General features: G+C 45.2%; 1 protein-coding gene across 4 annotated transcripts in view; it reads left to right on the forward strand.

Annotated features, from left to right (window-relative positions):
• The first annotated feature begins 859 nt into the window (after window positions 1-859).
• The window catches only part of CRIM1 (cysteine rich transmembrane BMP regulator 1), a 202,468-nt gene continuing 189,868 nt past the window's right edge, over window positions 860-13,459 (forward strand). For 2 of the 4 annotated variants that reach the window (XM_053587501.1, XM_053587502.1), the window contains exon 1: window positions 1,275-1,743. In XM_053587501.1, coding sequence (XP_053443476.1) covers window positions 1,413-1,743 — 331 coding nt within the window. In that variant the 5' untranslated portion in view covers window positions 1,275-1,412. Of the gene's footprint in view, window positions 1,744-12,205; window positions 12,331-13,459 lie in introns of those variants that run through there. The other 2 variants (XM_053587500.1, XM_053587503.1) reach the window with 2 other exon arrangements.

Consider the following 13,459-nt stretch of genomic DNA (forward strand, 5'->3'; position numbering starts at 1 on the left):
TGACATTAATGATGCGTGAGGTCTACGGTCTAGCGTTATGTCAAGACTTATAGTAATCCAGTATTCGGCTTTCCTCCAGGGAGGAAGATTCAGCTCTATTACTTTACAGTCACCCCCTCCCACAACATAGCACATCGGCCAAGACGGCAGAGCAACAAAACACAGGATGTGGACAGTTAAAATTCAACTCAAGCTATAGCCATCCCCCAACAGTCTTCTCCACTCACTACAGAATATTTACCTACACCATTTAAAGCAGTTAATTAATTCACCAGCAGCTTTGCTGGAGACGTCTCAGGATTCCAGGGACTCCATTACATAATATGTTTTACAAAGTCTATTCCCAGCTGGAGTGAAAGATGGATTCTCGTCCAGTTTGTGGAGGTTCCGTGCATTTGTTTCCCTTCCCGGGGTTCGATCCGGCGAGTGCCCAGCCGAGGCTGTAGCAGTCGCCCAGGCCCCGAGCTTCTGGGATTCAGCCACTCTCCGAGCTCACATCTGCCCCCAGAAGGTGCAGCTACCTCGCCCTCCTGGCTCCCAGGACAGCCAATGCAGCTGCGGTGCCAGCCGGCGCTCGGGACGCCACGACGCTCGCTGCTCGCCGGGTGCGCCGCGAGCGGATCCGCAGCGCGTCCGCCGTGCCCGGGCTGGGGCAGCTGCTCGGCCGCAGGGCCGGCTCGGTGCGCCGGGCTCCGGGAGGGGGAGGAGGAGGCGTGTGAGGGAGGGAGGCCCGGCCGCTGCGGTGGGAGGGAGGAGGAGGGGGCCGGCCGGCCGCGAGCGGGGGGAGGCAGCCAATGAGCAGCGCGCGGCGCGGGGGGGGGCGAGGTCTGGGGGATGAGGTAGGATGGGGGAGGGCGCAGCCCGAGCGGCGAAGGCTCGAGCCATAAACAAGCGCCCGGAGGAGCAGCGCAGGAGTGAGGCGAGCGGGGCGCGCGGAGCGGACGCCGCGGACCTTCTGCTGCACCACCGCGCCCACTTGGCGGCTCGGGAGGCGGGGACCCGCCCGGAGGCTGCGCCGCCGCCGCCGCCGCTGGGCCGACCGACTTGGAGGAGGAGAGGGAGGAGGCGCCGCCAGCCCCGGCTGGAGCCGAGCACAGCCACCGCCGCCGCCGCCAGAAGTTTGGGTTGAACCTCCTCCTCCCGGGAGGAAACTTTTTTCTTTTTACCCCTGCCTCCCGGGAGGAGGAGGAGGAGGGGAAGCCGCCGCTGCCGCCGACGCTAGTGGGCTCGGGGTCGGCGCGGCCCGCAGCGGGGGCGGGGGCCTCGCCCCGCGAGGGGAGGCGCGCCCCGGGGGCCCCGAGGGGGGCGCGAGGACAGCGGGCTGCGGGTGCGGCGGCGCGTGTGCCCAGCGCAGGGAGGGCACCCGCCCCGCTCCCGGCCCGGCTGCTAGGAGGAGGCGGCGGCGCAGGAGGATGTACTTGGTGGCGGGGGGCAGGGGGCTGGCCGGCTGCGGGCACCTCCTGGTCTCGCTGCTGGGGCTGCTGCTGCTTCTGGCGCGCTCCGGCACCCGGGCGCTGGTCTGTCTACCCTGCGACGAGTCCAAGTGCGAGGAGCCCAGGAGCTGCCCGGGGAGCATCGTGCAGGGCGTTTGCGGCTGCTGCTACATGTGCGCCCGCCAGAGGAACGAGAGCTGCGGCGGTGCCTACGGACTCCACGGAGCCTGCGACCGGGGGCTGCGTTGTGTCATCCGACCCCCACTCAATGGCGACTCCATCACCGAGTACGAAGTGGGCGTCTGCGAAGGTACGGCCGCCCGCTGCGGGCCCCCTCCCACCTGGCCTGCGCCGCCCCCTCGGCGCGGGCTGCGCGGAACAAAGTTTGGCGGAGACTTTCCCGAGGAGACAGGGCTCCGCGGGAGGAGGGGCGGCCGCCGCCCCCGGGAGAGAGACCCCGCGTCCCTGCTCCCCCCCACGCTGGGCTGGGAGCGGGCGAGGTTGGATTTCGTGGGCGGGGGCGGACGAGCAGAGGCTCGCACCTCCCATCCCCAGCTCCCTTACAGACGCGCACATGTGTGGCCATTCTGGCTTGGGCTGGGTGGCCCGGGTCTGAGTCCCAAGGTGGGGGCCCCGCGGGTGGGGACATTGCGGAGGCTGCCGCGCGCGACCCCTCGGGGAAGCCCGGCCCTGCCGCCTTCCCCGCGCTGGCGCAGTGTGGCACCGTGTGCTGCACACCGTCCGCGGAAGTCCTTTTGCTGTCTCCGGCTCACACTCCCTGTGTGACACTTATTATTTCTTCCTTGCGCTCTTACTTCACCCTTCTCCTCTTCCTTTGCATATAAATCAATTTCAGCTCCGGAATATGTCAGCCCAGGGGAAGTTACATTCGGTGGTTACTCATTTATTTGCCTATTGAAAACGGTCAAAGGCTTTCTCTCCTGAAAGGAAAAGGGTGGGGTGGGTGGGTGGGGGTTGCACCTGGGAGTGAAAAGTTGTGCTGACTATTAGTGGCTGCTTTTTAAAACCAAATATCCGCGTGTTTCCAGTCGTGTTGCCGGTTCCTTCTTTTTGTTTGACAGCAGGGCTTGTTCTGCTGGCATCTCCAGCACGCATCGTGCACCGCGGTGTGGGGGGGGAAGAGATTAGATTAGTGGAGCCTTTCTCGTTGGGGAACCACTGTTGGTGCGTGTTGGCCTTCATCCCTGCTCGCCTGCCTCGGCCTCGGGGTGCCTGGTTTGGTTTGAGGGCTAGAGAGAGTCAAAGAGTTCTTCTTAGGTAGCTAATGGGGTCAGGATTCGGTGAGCACCAGTTAAAAGTGGGATCCCTGCTTGGGCTGACGTTGAGCTGATGATGCTGTTCCGGGGCATCCTGGGGAGTGAGCTGAGTGCACAAGCCTTATTTCTGGGGGGAGTGGCTAGGAGCGACAGGCGCCCTCTGCCCAGCTTCTCTTCCATACTACTCCAGCACCTGAGAGAACAGGAAGGGGTTTATTCGGAAGCCTGTGTGTGTGTGTGTGTGTGTGTGTGTGTGTGTGTATGTTTATTGTGCTGTGATACTGAAAAAGCAGGTGACAACCTTAAGGATTTCGATGGATGTACTAAAAGGCATCAATCCTGTGATTCTCTTTAAATACACGCACACAGAAACACACACATACATATTTATACCTGTAGGTTTTAGGGTTTGGACAGTACTGGAAAATAGAGGAGGCCTTTCTGGTTTGGAAGCTAGTGGGCAGTTATGAGTGGAGGGAACTCATCTCAGAGGGAAGGAACTGGCTCTGTTGCACCCTTAAGACATTTGTTCAGAAAAGTTCATTCATTACCCGAAATACAAAAGCATCTTACCTGGTATTAAGCCCCTTTTTATAACATGTTTTTATTTGCAACCTCAGGAAAAATGACCATCAGACTAACTTCTGATACAATTTTATGTGTTTGACTTTGGGAATTCTGAATGACTTAAGCTAAAAGATGCATCTTTGGGCCCTGCCACTTGGGGTGTATAACTTAATCTAGCCTCCCCTGAATCAAGAACAAGCAACACAAAACGAAGTGAAAAGACAGTGGAAAATCCTGTGCTCTGAGAAAGACCCTTGGAGAGTCTACAGATTCTAACCCACGTTTTCTTTCTTAATGTGTTTCTGGTGAAGAAAATGCTCAGGGAACATTTACAGTAATCAAGTATTTTGGCAGCAACACTCCATGTCACAGTATAGAGTTATTTTGGCAGTTTGGTGAGCCTTTCATTCCTCTGAAATGATGTGATCCCTCAGAGCTTCCTTTCTTCTGGTAACACCCCATGAACTTGGTATTAGCTTTGAAAATGCTTGCAAGTATTTGTTGACATGATTATATCTCAATTAGTGTTCTCTAGAAACACTTTGTTTAGGAGACTTGTTTTCACCCTACTAAAAATTGTATACTCAGGGAACTGTTAGTTATTTTTAAAGAATTTTAAAAGCAGTCAGGTTGCATCTGAATCCACGAAGCCAAAAAAGGGACAGTGTTTATCTGGTATGATATTATTTATAATGGGTGGGTTCAGACAGGTTTTTCTGTTGTGTATCTAAAATTTCAAATATTTTCACCTTGCTACAAGATTTATGGAAAGCACAAGATAAGTAAATAACCCCTTTACTTCCTTTTTAAGGATTAGAGGAGTCTTTACACGCCAGTGATTGTTTAGAAGGTATTGCTTTTCTCTTTCATCTACTTTGCAAGAAATCTGTGTCCCTCAAGTTTCCATTTTTATTCAGAAATTCACATACTGCAGTGTGGTCACCATAACCAATGAATAGGAATTGCAGTATTTATTCATGTTAAAGTCTCTTTTGCTGCAATTTTTGCACTAAAATGACCCCTACTGGTTGCATCTGTTAATGAAAACTCTTTTGAAAACATTTAATTGGCTACACTGAGAAGATAGTGTGTGGTGCAGAAACATTATTCGCGACTAATCTACCGGCTTCTCATGATGTAATTTAAATACAGAGTATTTAATTCTCTGTTTGTCAACTTGTAGTAATTTTTATTTGTGTTACTCCTATACTGGCTTTATGAAGAAAAAATATATTATGTTTTTAACTGAAGTTCGCAAAATAAGTTAAATAGGGGCAGAAATGGCCCTCTTTAAACTTGGGGCTCACTGCCTTAGGTTTTTAAGGCATGCTGGCCTGTAGGGGGCTCTCAATAAAAGTACAGAGAATAGATAGATAAATAATCCTATCCATAGAAAGAACATCAAAGAAAAGATATTTTCTGAAAGATTAATGTGATGAGCTGTGTCGCATGCATCATGTGAGATATATATTTGGATTTATGTCTTTTCAGGATAGCTTAGATTGTTATTAAATAAATCCTGGTTTAACTGTTCCTTTTTTTGGCGGGGTGGGGGGAGAGCATTTGCAAAACTGAGCGTGGAGTCTGATAACTTAAATTTTGTTTGCTCTCTCTCTCACTCCAAAAGTGTTTTCTGGCCCCTGGAAGAGCGTGGGTCCCTTTCCTGTTTTCATCATCTGGTGAGTCTTCTTATTGCCCTTTGCAGCACCCCAACTGGCCTGTTTACCCAGCCAGGCTGCCTGCCTTCAGGGAAATTGATCTACATGCCAGAAAAACAAGTTTGGATCTTGAACCCCTAAGGAAGAAGTCTTTATGGGAGACCTCTTTGGGGGGGATCAAAGGCAAGAGTTTTAGAAAACTGATGGAGTGAGATTTTCTAGAAAGAATGTTTTGATTAGACAGTGAGAATCAGGGAGGCTGAGGGCCATTTTTCCTCCTGTTTCAAATGGTACATTGTGCTTCTGTAAGGGGCGGGGCAAAGTGGGAGAGCACAGGCAGCCATCTCCCATCTCTGGCTAATAAAAGGGCAGATGATGGCTTGACGTTCACATGCTCTTAAGGACAGAGTGATTGGGAACCATGTGGACATCCTTGAGTTGCTTTGCTCTGAGAACTTTGTGGTTTCAGATCCAGGCGATTACTATTATAGATAAGTACCAACTTTTTCCCCCAGTAGTTACTCGGGGCTTCCTCTCAAGGAACTTAATTGTTTTTCACCACTGCCATTAACAAACTGCCTCTTTTGGAACACAGTTTACCTTTTATATCCCTTCAGGCATTTTAACTTTTCCTTCTAATCATTTCTGTGGGACAGTGAGTAGGAGAACTAAGTATATGTGGTGGGTACTTACAGCAGAGAACAGAATTTTGTTTTTTGAAACTTACCATTAGAAAGTTAGAGTTTCTTATCACTGGAAGACAGAAGAGATGATGGCTACTTGGAAGAAGCTGGGGGGGGGCAAGAGGGGACTTGAGGCAGGGGAGGCCACAGAGAGCGTGCTACAGGAGGCCAGATAATGCACAAAACATTTGGTTCTGCAGAAGCCGTGTGGGAACTGCTCTCATCATTCTGCTCTAGGACTTGGAGTTAGAGTCCACGGAGTTTAATTTTTACTAATTAAATACAAATAGGGAGGGGCAAAGTTAATACTCCTGTCCTAAAGTTAGAAAAATTAAACTTCAGACTTTGAGTAATGGGTTTCATTTTCCCTTCCAAAAGTCTTTAAATAGAGGGGGACCATAGGTCCCAGAGAGAGAAACAAGCAGAGGACCTATAAAATTAACAGGGAATGGAAGTAAAACCAATGCAAGTAAACAAGGAAATAATTAGTTTCTCCTGAAAGTAAATATTGACAAAACATGGAGAGACTGACTATTCACTGCACATATACAAATGACACGGCTCGGTGACCTTCACTTTGATGGTCAGGCTTATAGAATCCTCACTGCTATTGAGGAGTCCTGTCACATAAAACACTCGGCAAAGGGCAAGTGGATTACATACTGTCAGAAACGCAAAAATAGCAAGTCTGGAGATTTTTGCTACCATTAACATGTATTTAACACTGACCAGGAAAATCTACAAGCAAAATGTTGGCCATCTGGTTGAAGGCAGTCAGGTTAATTTATGAAGGAAACAGCCTGAACAGTCCTTAAACTATGGGCATTACATCCATTTGTAGGAGATGTTAGGTACCTTGCTGCAGTTTCTACGTATCGTGTGACTTCTTGAAGATGCCCTGACCTGTTTGGATGAGTGAACAGCTTGCGATGCAGAGGGCAGGCTTTATGAAGTTGAGGTATTAAGGCAAAGCGTATGACCCTGAACAGATAATGAGTGGGAAGACTACAGAGTGATGAATGAGAGAACACAAAATATTGAATTCATTTTAGAGCAATTGTGTCATCCTTTGAAGAATAATCCAAAACACATTCCAGACATTAATTGTGAAATTCCTGAAAAATATGGGTGTGTTTAATATCTCTTGGGCTATGGTGCAAGCAGGAGAGATGACAGCATTGTTGTAGCCTGTAAATACAGTGAGGTAGGATGTGGTAAAATATGTTTCACGAAGAAGGTTCCAATAACACAGTGTTCTGTTTGGTATTAGGATTTTGGAGATACCCCAGTAAAACTCATTTAATTATTTGAGGAAGAAACAGTAGACTAGCCAAGCATGCATGAATAACATATTGAAAGCCTTCCTTCTCAGAGGTCTAATTGTCCGAAACGTAATTTTCAAAGATCTAACTTCCTTTTGCATAGAAATCACTCACTCATTGGTCTTCTGCAGGGGCCACTGGGAACCCAGGGGATCTCTCAAACGTTTCTTTACTCGGTATACTTCTCATCAAGATTTTTTAAAAAGCAAGACCATAAAAAGTCTAATAATATAAGTTCAAGCCAAGGAGAAGTGATTTTGCAAGTCTGAATATGATCAATTGGCTAGTGAAATATATGGATAAAGTTCTAGGAATTGGAGCGTCTGAGTTGATCTCTTCAGGTTCTGGTGGCAAAGCAGAAAAAAGGAATTTGAGTTTGAAGGAGGTTTAAAAGGGTGAGTAGGAGCTCTTTTTTGGAGGGAAAGATGATCCTACTGCTTCTTACTAGACGCTGTAATATGTGTGCAGCAAGCAGTGTTTCCCAGCAGCTAAGAATGAGACTGCATTCTTGACACTGAACTAGCTGTGATTCAGAATGGCAAGTTTCCTTTTGAGAATGATTTTCTCTTTGTACTAGCTTGTTTCTCTAGGCAAATAAGTGTGGGCGGTGAACTGGGAGGTGTCTCTTTATCAGCACTTTTCACCTTCACCCACTGTTCTGCTTGCCCTGGCCAGTTAGCCTGATCCAATCCTTGAAAAAAACTGCTTAGACAAGAGTCCTAAGTCTTGCGGACAGTGAAGTAGTTCATTATATTTACATTGAAAAAACTGAAGAATTTATATTGAAGAATGCCCTCATGTAAACGCTGAACTCTTAAGTGTTCATTTTGGGCCCACATGAAAGAGAATTTTGTAAAGATCCCGTTTTCCTTGGCTAGTTGCAAAGTGAGCCTTCTACCTTCTCCAACCCCAGTTCATTCCCCAGGTGGTAGAAGAGTGCAGTGCTTAGGAATTTGGCTTTGGGGGTCAGATCTTCTCTCTGCCTCCGCGTGTTTCAGTTTTTTCATCTGTACAGTGGGGTTGATTAATAACAGGGTTGCTATAAGGACTCCATGAATCCCTGGGAAGCACTGAGAAAATGGCACATGGGAAGCAAAAACACTAACAACAAGCAAACTAACCAGTATGAGCAAAACAGTTTGACCTGGGTCCTTTCTCTGTTTCCACTTAATTAATCCTCATCTGTCAGTGCTATTGATCATCAGTAGCTAAGGAGTTTGGTCTCTTAGAACAGAAATAACTGCTGTTGAGTTCAAGTTCCCTCCTTTGCTGTCTCGACACCACAAATGCATTGAGTTAAAAAGCTTAAAGCCTGTGAAGCTATTTTGCTAACTTTCCTTCTAATGCCTAAATAATTTCTACAAAATTTGTATATTTTGGGTAAATTTGGGGGTTTGAATTTTTTTTTGCCTTAAGAAATAGTAATTGTAAATGGCAGCACTTATCTGTGGGCTAATATTTCATTGGGGGGGGGACCTGAACTCTCTGTAATCTGTTAGGTACTTTTTCCTTCACATTGTATTCTGGATGAAGATTTTGCTCCTAGCTTCTGGAGTGTTTTAGCTTGGCTGGAGCTGAGGAAACAGCTTATCCTGCTTCAGCTCAACCCATCGGAGCGCCTATTTCTCCTGCTCTTGCCATTGGCATAAACCAGGCCAAACCAGGGAGTCCAGAGGTTTACGCACTTCTCTGCTCTCTTCCTAGCTGCTCTACCTGTTCCCCTGTTATCCTTCCATCAAACACATCAAGTATGGGGCTGGTCTCTGTGCTATACCATAGTGATGCCACTTTGTAAGCCACAGTCTCTTTATCTGTTAATGGTAAGGAGGGACCAGCTAGGTTTGCTGTATTAAGTGAAGTAAAACTGTGCTTTTGAAATTTAAACGTACACACAAATCACCCGAAGATCTTACTGAAAATGCAGGTTCTGATTCAGTTGGTCTGGGGTAGAGCCTATGATTTTGCATTTCTAACAAGCTCCCAGGTGATGCCCATGTTGCTGGTCCCAGGACCACATTTTAAGTAGCAAAAAGCTAGTACCTACGGGTAAAACATGTAGCATACAGTGTGGCAATGTAATAAAGCCTAATAACACCTGCTATTATAATAGTTATGTTCCAGTCAAAATAAGTAATAAAAGGGCCGTGCTTTCACAGAGGCCATGGTCTGATGGCAGGTAGGGAAAACGGACACAATTCAGTATAATCCAGGATGGTAACCCTGGTATAGGGATGTGCTGCGCACAGGAGGAACAACTAAGAGGGATCCTAACTTGGAAAGATTTGCTGGATGATGCTGTAACAAGCAAGACTTGAGGGTCTCCCCCTTCCCTTTTCCCTCTCTTGTGCTCCAAAAAGAAAATTGGCCTGGGTGGCACCTGTGGCTTAGGGGGTAGGGCGCCGGCCCCATATACCGAGGGTGGTGGGTTCAAACCCAGCCCCAGCCAAACTGAAAAAAAAAAAAAAAAAAAAAATATATATATATATATATATATATATACGCCTTGGGGCTAGGCAAACCTATGTTCAAATCTTAGCTCTGTTATTTTTTAACTGTGAGGCCAGCTTGCTTATTTTTTCTGGGCTCCAGTTTCCCGTGAAAATGGAATATTAATAGCTTTCTATCTTTTTTAAAAAGATAGATTACATAGATATTTAGCTTTCTAAATATCAAGTAAATATTGTGAGGATTAGAGGTAATGCTACAAGTATATGATTACATAGATGTATAAAATGTATATATGCGTGTGCTTATATAGTTGCTAGTATAGTTCCTGGTACCAGATACATTTTTTTTAAATGTGAATTTAATTTCTTTTCTGTTTTCCATTCTCCTTTTCTTTTTTGTTAGCTTTCTCTATAAGTTTAAAAATCTACTTTGTGGGCATACAGCTCCTTCACAGTTAACTGTGCTTTTTCAAAGGTAGGGATTCTGGCTGCAGATGTTTGTCAAACTAGAGAAAAGGACTGAGAAGTACTGAGAACAAGGAGCTGTGAGTCCAGGGTCTCTGGCCTTGGAAATGTTTGTCAGTTCGATCCAAGTGTGACTAATTTCCAGCCCCTATGGAGTGTGAGCAGAATGTGAACACTTGCTTGATTCCAAAGGGCTATTTCATATTAATATTTTTTTAAAGTGACATTTTAACATTGATGGCATGTAGCTTCATGAAAGTGAATTACATTTCTTTTTATTGTTAGAAGGGTTTTTTTGTGGATTTCTAGACATCACTGGAGACATTGGCAAGCTCCTCTGCCCTCTTCGGTTTATCAACAAGGCAAGGTTGAGTTATCTCATGGTGGTTTCAGAAGGAAGAGGCAGCCAACAAGTTCAGCCACCTCAAAGACTGGGGAGGATTTGTGAATGAGCAGGATATAGTGCGAGAGCCACAGTGCGTCTGCCTGGCTTTTCTCCATCCCAGGCATTCCTTCCCTCTTTCAGGGGGACTAATACTGCAGGTTTACTACCATGGATTTGCATTGTGGTGCCTCTGGGAAGTCTTTGTGTTCCCCTGGAAGGCAAGAACACCTAGAATTAAAGTATCTAAAATTCTTGTTTCTAGTGTAGGTATGGTCCCATTTTAGGAAAGCAGAGCTGCATATTCTTAACTGACTTTTTCCTTCATGCCTGGAAATAACTATCATTTTTATCCAGTAAATATTGACTAAAAAATACACAAACCAGCTGCTTTAAATTGGCTGTTGTGGAACAAGGAGAAAGAACTTGATGAAGATAAAATCCTTGGAATCACTAGTTTACAGCTTGTTTTTCTTCTTGACAACCCAATCTTACTATCACATGGTAAAAATTGTTCGGGTTCTTTTTCTGGAAATTCTTTTAGTTCCTTTCTTTGTAGTACCCTGTCTTATATCAAGAGTGGTGGTATTTAAACATGTAACCTAACAAGCAAGATGGGAAAGATTTCAAAAATTGTTTCAGGGTTTAAATGTATGTTAGTCAAATCCAAAATAACACCCTAATTTACAGTATCTGAGAATGTTTTTCTTAGTAATATTTAAGAAAATTAAGTGTTAATTATGTTTTAGGCTGTTGTCATTTTATATTTCAATTTCCTGGGAAGAAAATTTGAACAGTCTACTATTTAGAAATATTAGCTAAGTCCTTAGCAACTGGCTACTTTGGCTATGGCAAGGTAAAAAAAAATAATAATAAAACAACTAACAGTATAGGCTGTAACTAGAGACCTTGCCTGTCTTATTTAGCATTTCAAAACAAAAACCATAAACAAACATCTCAGATTCAAAACAGAAAGGAATTTCTGGCAAGGCAGAATGAAACCTGAGCCCGCAGAGTCCTAGTCTACAAGAGGTAACTTATTTAGCTTCTTATCCAAAGGCCACAGCAAAGCGTTTCACAGCTGTGATAAAACAAAAGGGACTCAGTATTGGAAAATTGTGATAACCTCTTTTTAAGACTCTAGAGGACCTGCCAAAGTAAGGCAAAGCTACCTTCAGGATGTTTGACCTGAACTCACCTTTATTAAGAGGTAGTCAGAACACTTCACACCTAGTAATGTATGAGGAGTCCTACATGGAGGCCTGATGGGGCTTTGGACCCCTCCGAGTGCATCTGTGATTCTACAGAGGCAGACCAGTCATCATCTTATCAAATGCAGATCTTGAAATGAACACCATTTCTTACTTGCCATAGTTGGGAGCTTTGCATTTTTAAAGGTATGGGCATTTACAGTCTTAAGTGAGGAAAGGGGACGTATTTTAGACAGTTATTTCTCTGATAGAGTAGAAGGATTTTTAAAGGGTTTGAGAAAAAAATGGGTACGATGTGAGCTTTTCAGAACCATTGAAATCTTATACTTCAGGCAGATTTTAAGAAAATTTATTACTACCTATGTCATAAAAATGAAAGACCAAATACGTTTCTGTATTTTAATCAAAAGTGAATGTATTTGTATATATCCTAGCTTGTTTCAGAAAGAATTTGAGACTGCTCAGAAAGGTAAATATCACATAATTCTTGGGCATGAAAATAGCATATAAGTAAAATAAATAGCCATAGCTTCCAGACCTTTGTCATCCCTGACTTAAACAGAACTCTTCTCTTCCTTTGGCTTCACTTTGCCTTAGTTTGTGGAAAGGGAATTTTGTTACCTACCTGAATGCAGGAAAACAGAATCAGAGGATATCTTGAGGCCCTACTGGTCATAAGATCTATGTTTTTATGACCTAGAAGTGCTGGACAGGAGTCAAATATTACCTTGTGTTTGCAGAGCCAGGAAAGGAAAAAATGGTAGTGTCTACATGACTCTTTGCCAGGTGCTGTACACAGAAGAGCTTGGAGGAAAAGATCAAGAGTTCTTCCGTCATTATGTTTATCGGGAGGCAGTGGAGACAGAAAAACACAGCTATTGGGAAGTGAGTGACATCTTTTAAATGCCTGTAGTGAGTAAGCCATATGAACTGTGGCCTAGTCTGGATTCAGGGTGGAACTTACACCTCTCTTTTATCTTTGCACGCCTTTGACTTTCTCCGTTTCTTAATGAACTTCATTAATTCTTACAGCTGTGAGGTAGGTAGGTAGGTGACAGAGACTGCAGAGGGGAGAAGCTTGAGCAAAGACAGGCCAAAACTTGCCCAAATTCGCATGCTCATTGCTGTCTCTGACACTAGAGTTGAGTAATTGCTATTCTTCCTAATACTGCAGGCAGCAGCCAAATTCTCTGCATTCTTTTACCTTTGCTGCTGTTTTCACTTGCCAGGGAGTTTCCTTAAGGAGCAGACTGAATTTAAAGAAACATAACAGTAATAGCGCCTGAAAGGGGGATCCCTGGCTGGCCAGGGTACCTCGGTGCCTTCGTGCCTCACATTGGGAGGACGAAAGGTCTGTAAAGGGATATGCTTGCTGCAGGCCATGCCAGCCCCCTCACTTCTGTGTACAGCTGAGCTACTGACCAGGAAGCTCTTTGCCTGTATGTGCAACAGCAGAGCTTCACTAAATATATTTTGAGTACACGCCAGCTCTGAAGCTTGGAGTGGTATCTTCCTTTGCATGCTGTCCAGTAGCAAGGCATTAAAGCGAGGTTAGGTGGCATGAACCTGTGATTCTGAAACTTGATGCGATAGGTATTACTATGAATGTGATGCCCTGCACAGCCTCCAGCAAGACCAGCAATCAACTTGCTTTGCCTTGTGGGTATTACCTTTTTGCCAAGAACAGCCTTCCAGAATGAGGTGCTAGTTAATTCCAGACAAGCATTAATTCATTAATAAGTCTGCTGAATGCTAAATACTCTATTTGGGAGTTATGTGACAGGAGAAAACTCAGCAGCTGATTACTGTATAGCTCTCTTCCATGATTCTCACAGTCAGTTCAATTACAAAGCCACCAGTCCCTAGCTACATAAACTTATGTAAGTTTTAGTTTATTGGAATATTTTGCTTTGTGCCCCAACAGATTTGTTTTTGGTCCAATCTGTAAATTTGTTAAAAGTTTACTAATAACTGGGTAAGCATTGTACCATGGCTTGCTTTATCTTTCCTTTTT

The sequence above is a fragment of the Nycticebus coucang genome, chromosome 4, assembly GCF_027406575.1.
Source record: "Nycticebus coucang isolate mNycCou1 chromosome 4, mNycCou1.pri, whole genome shotgun sequence".
Classification (NCBI taxonomy): Eukaryota; Metazoa; Chordata; class Mammalia; order Primates; family Lorisidae; genus Nycticebus; species Nycticebus coucang.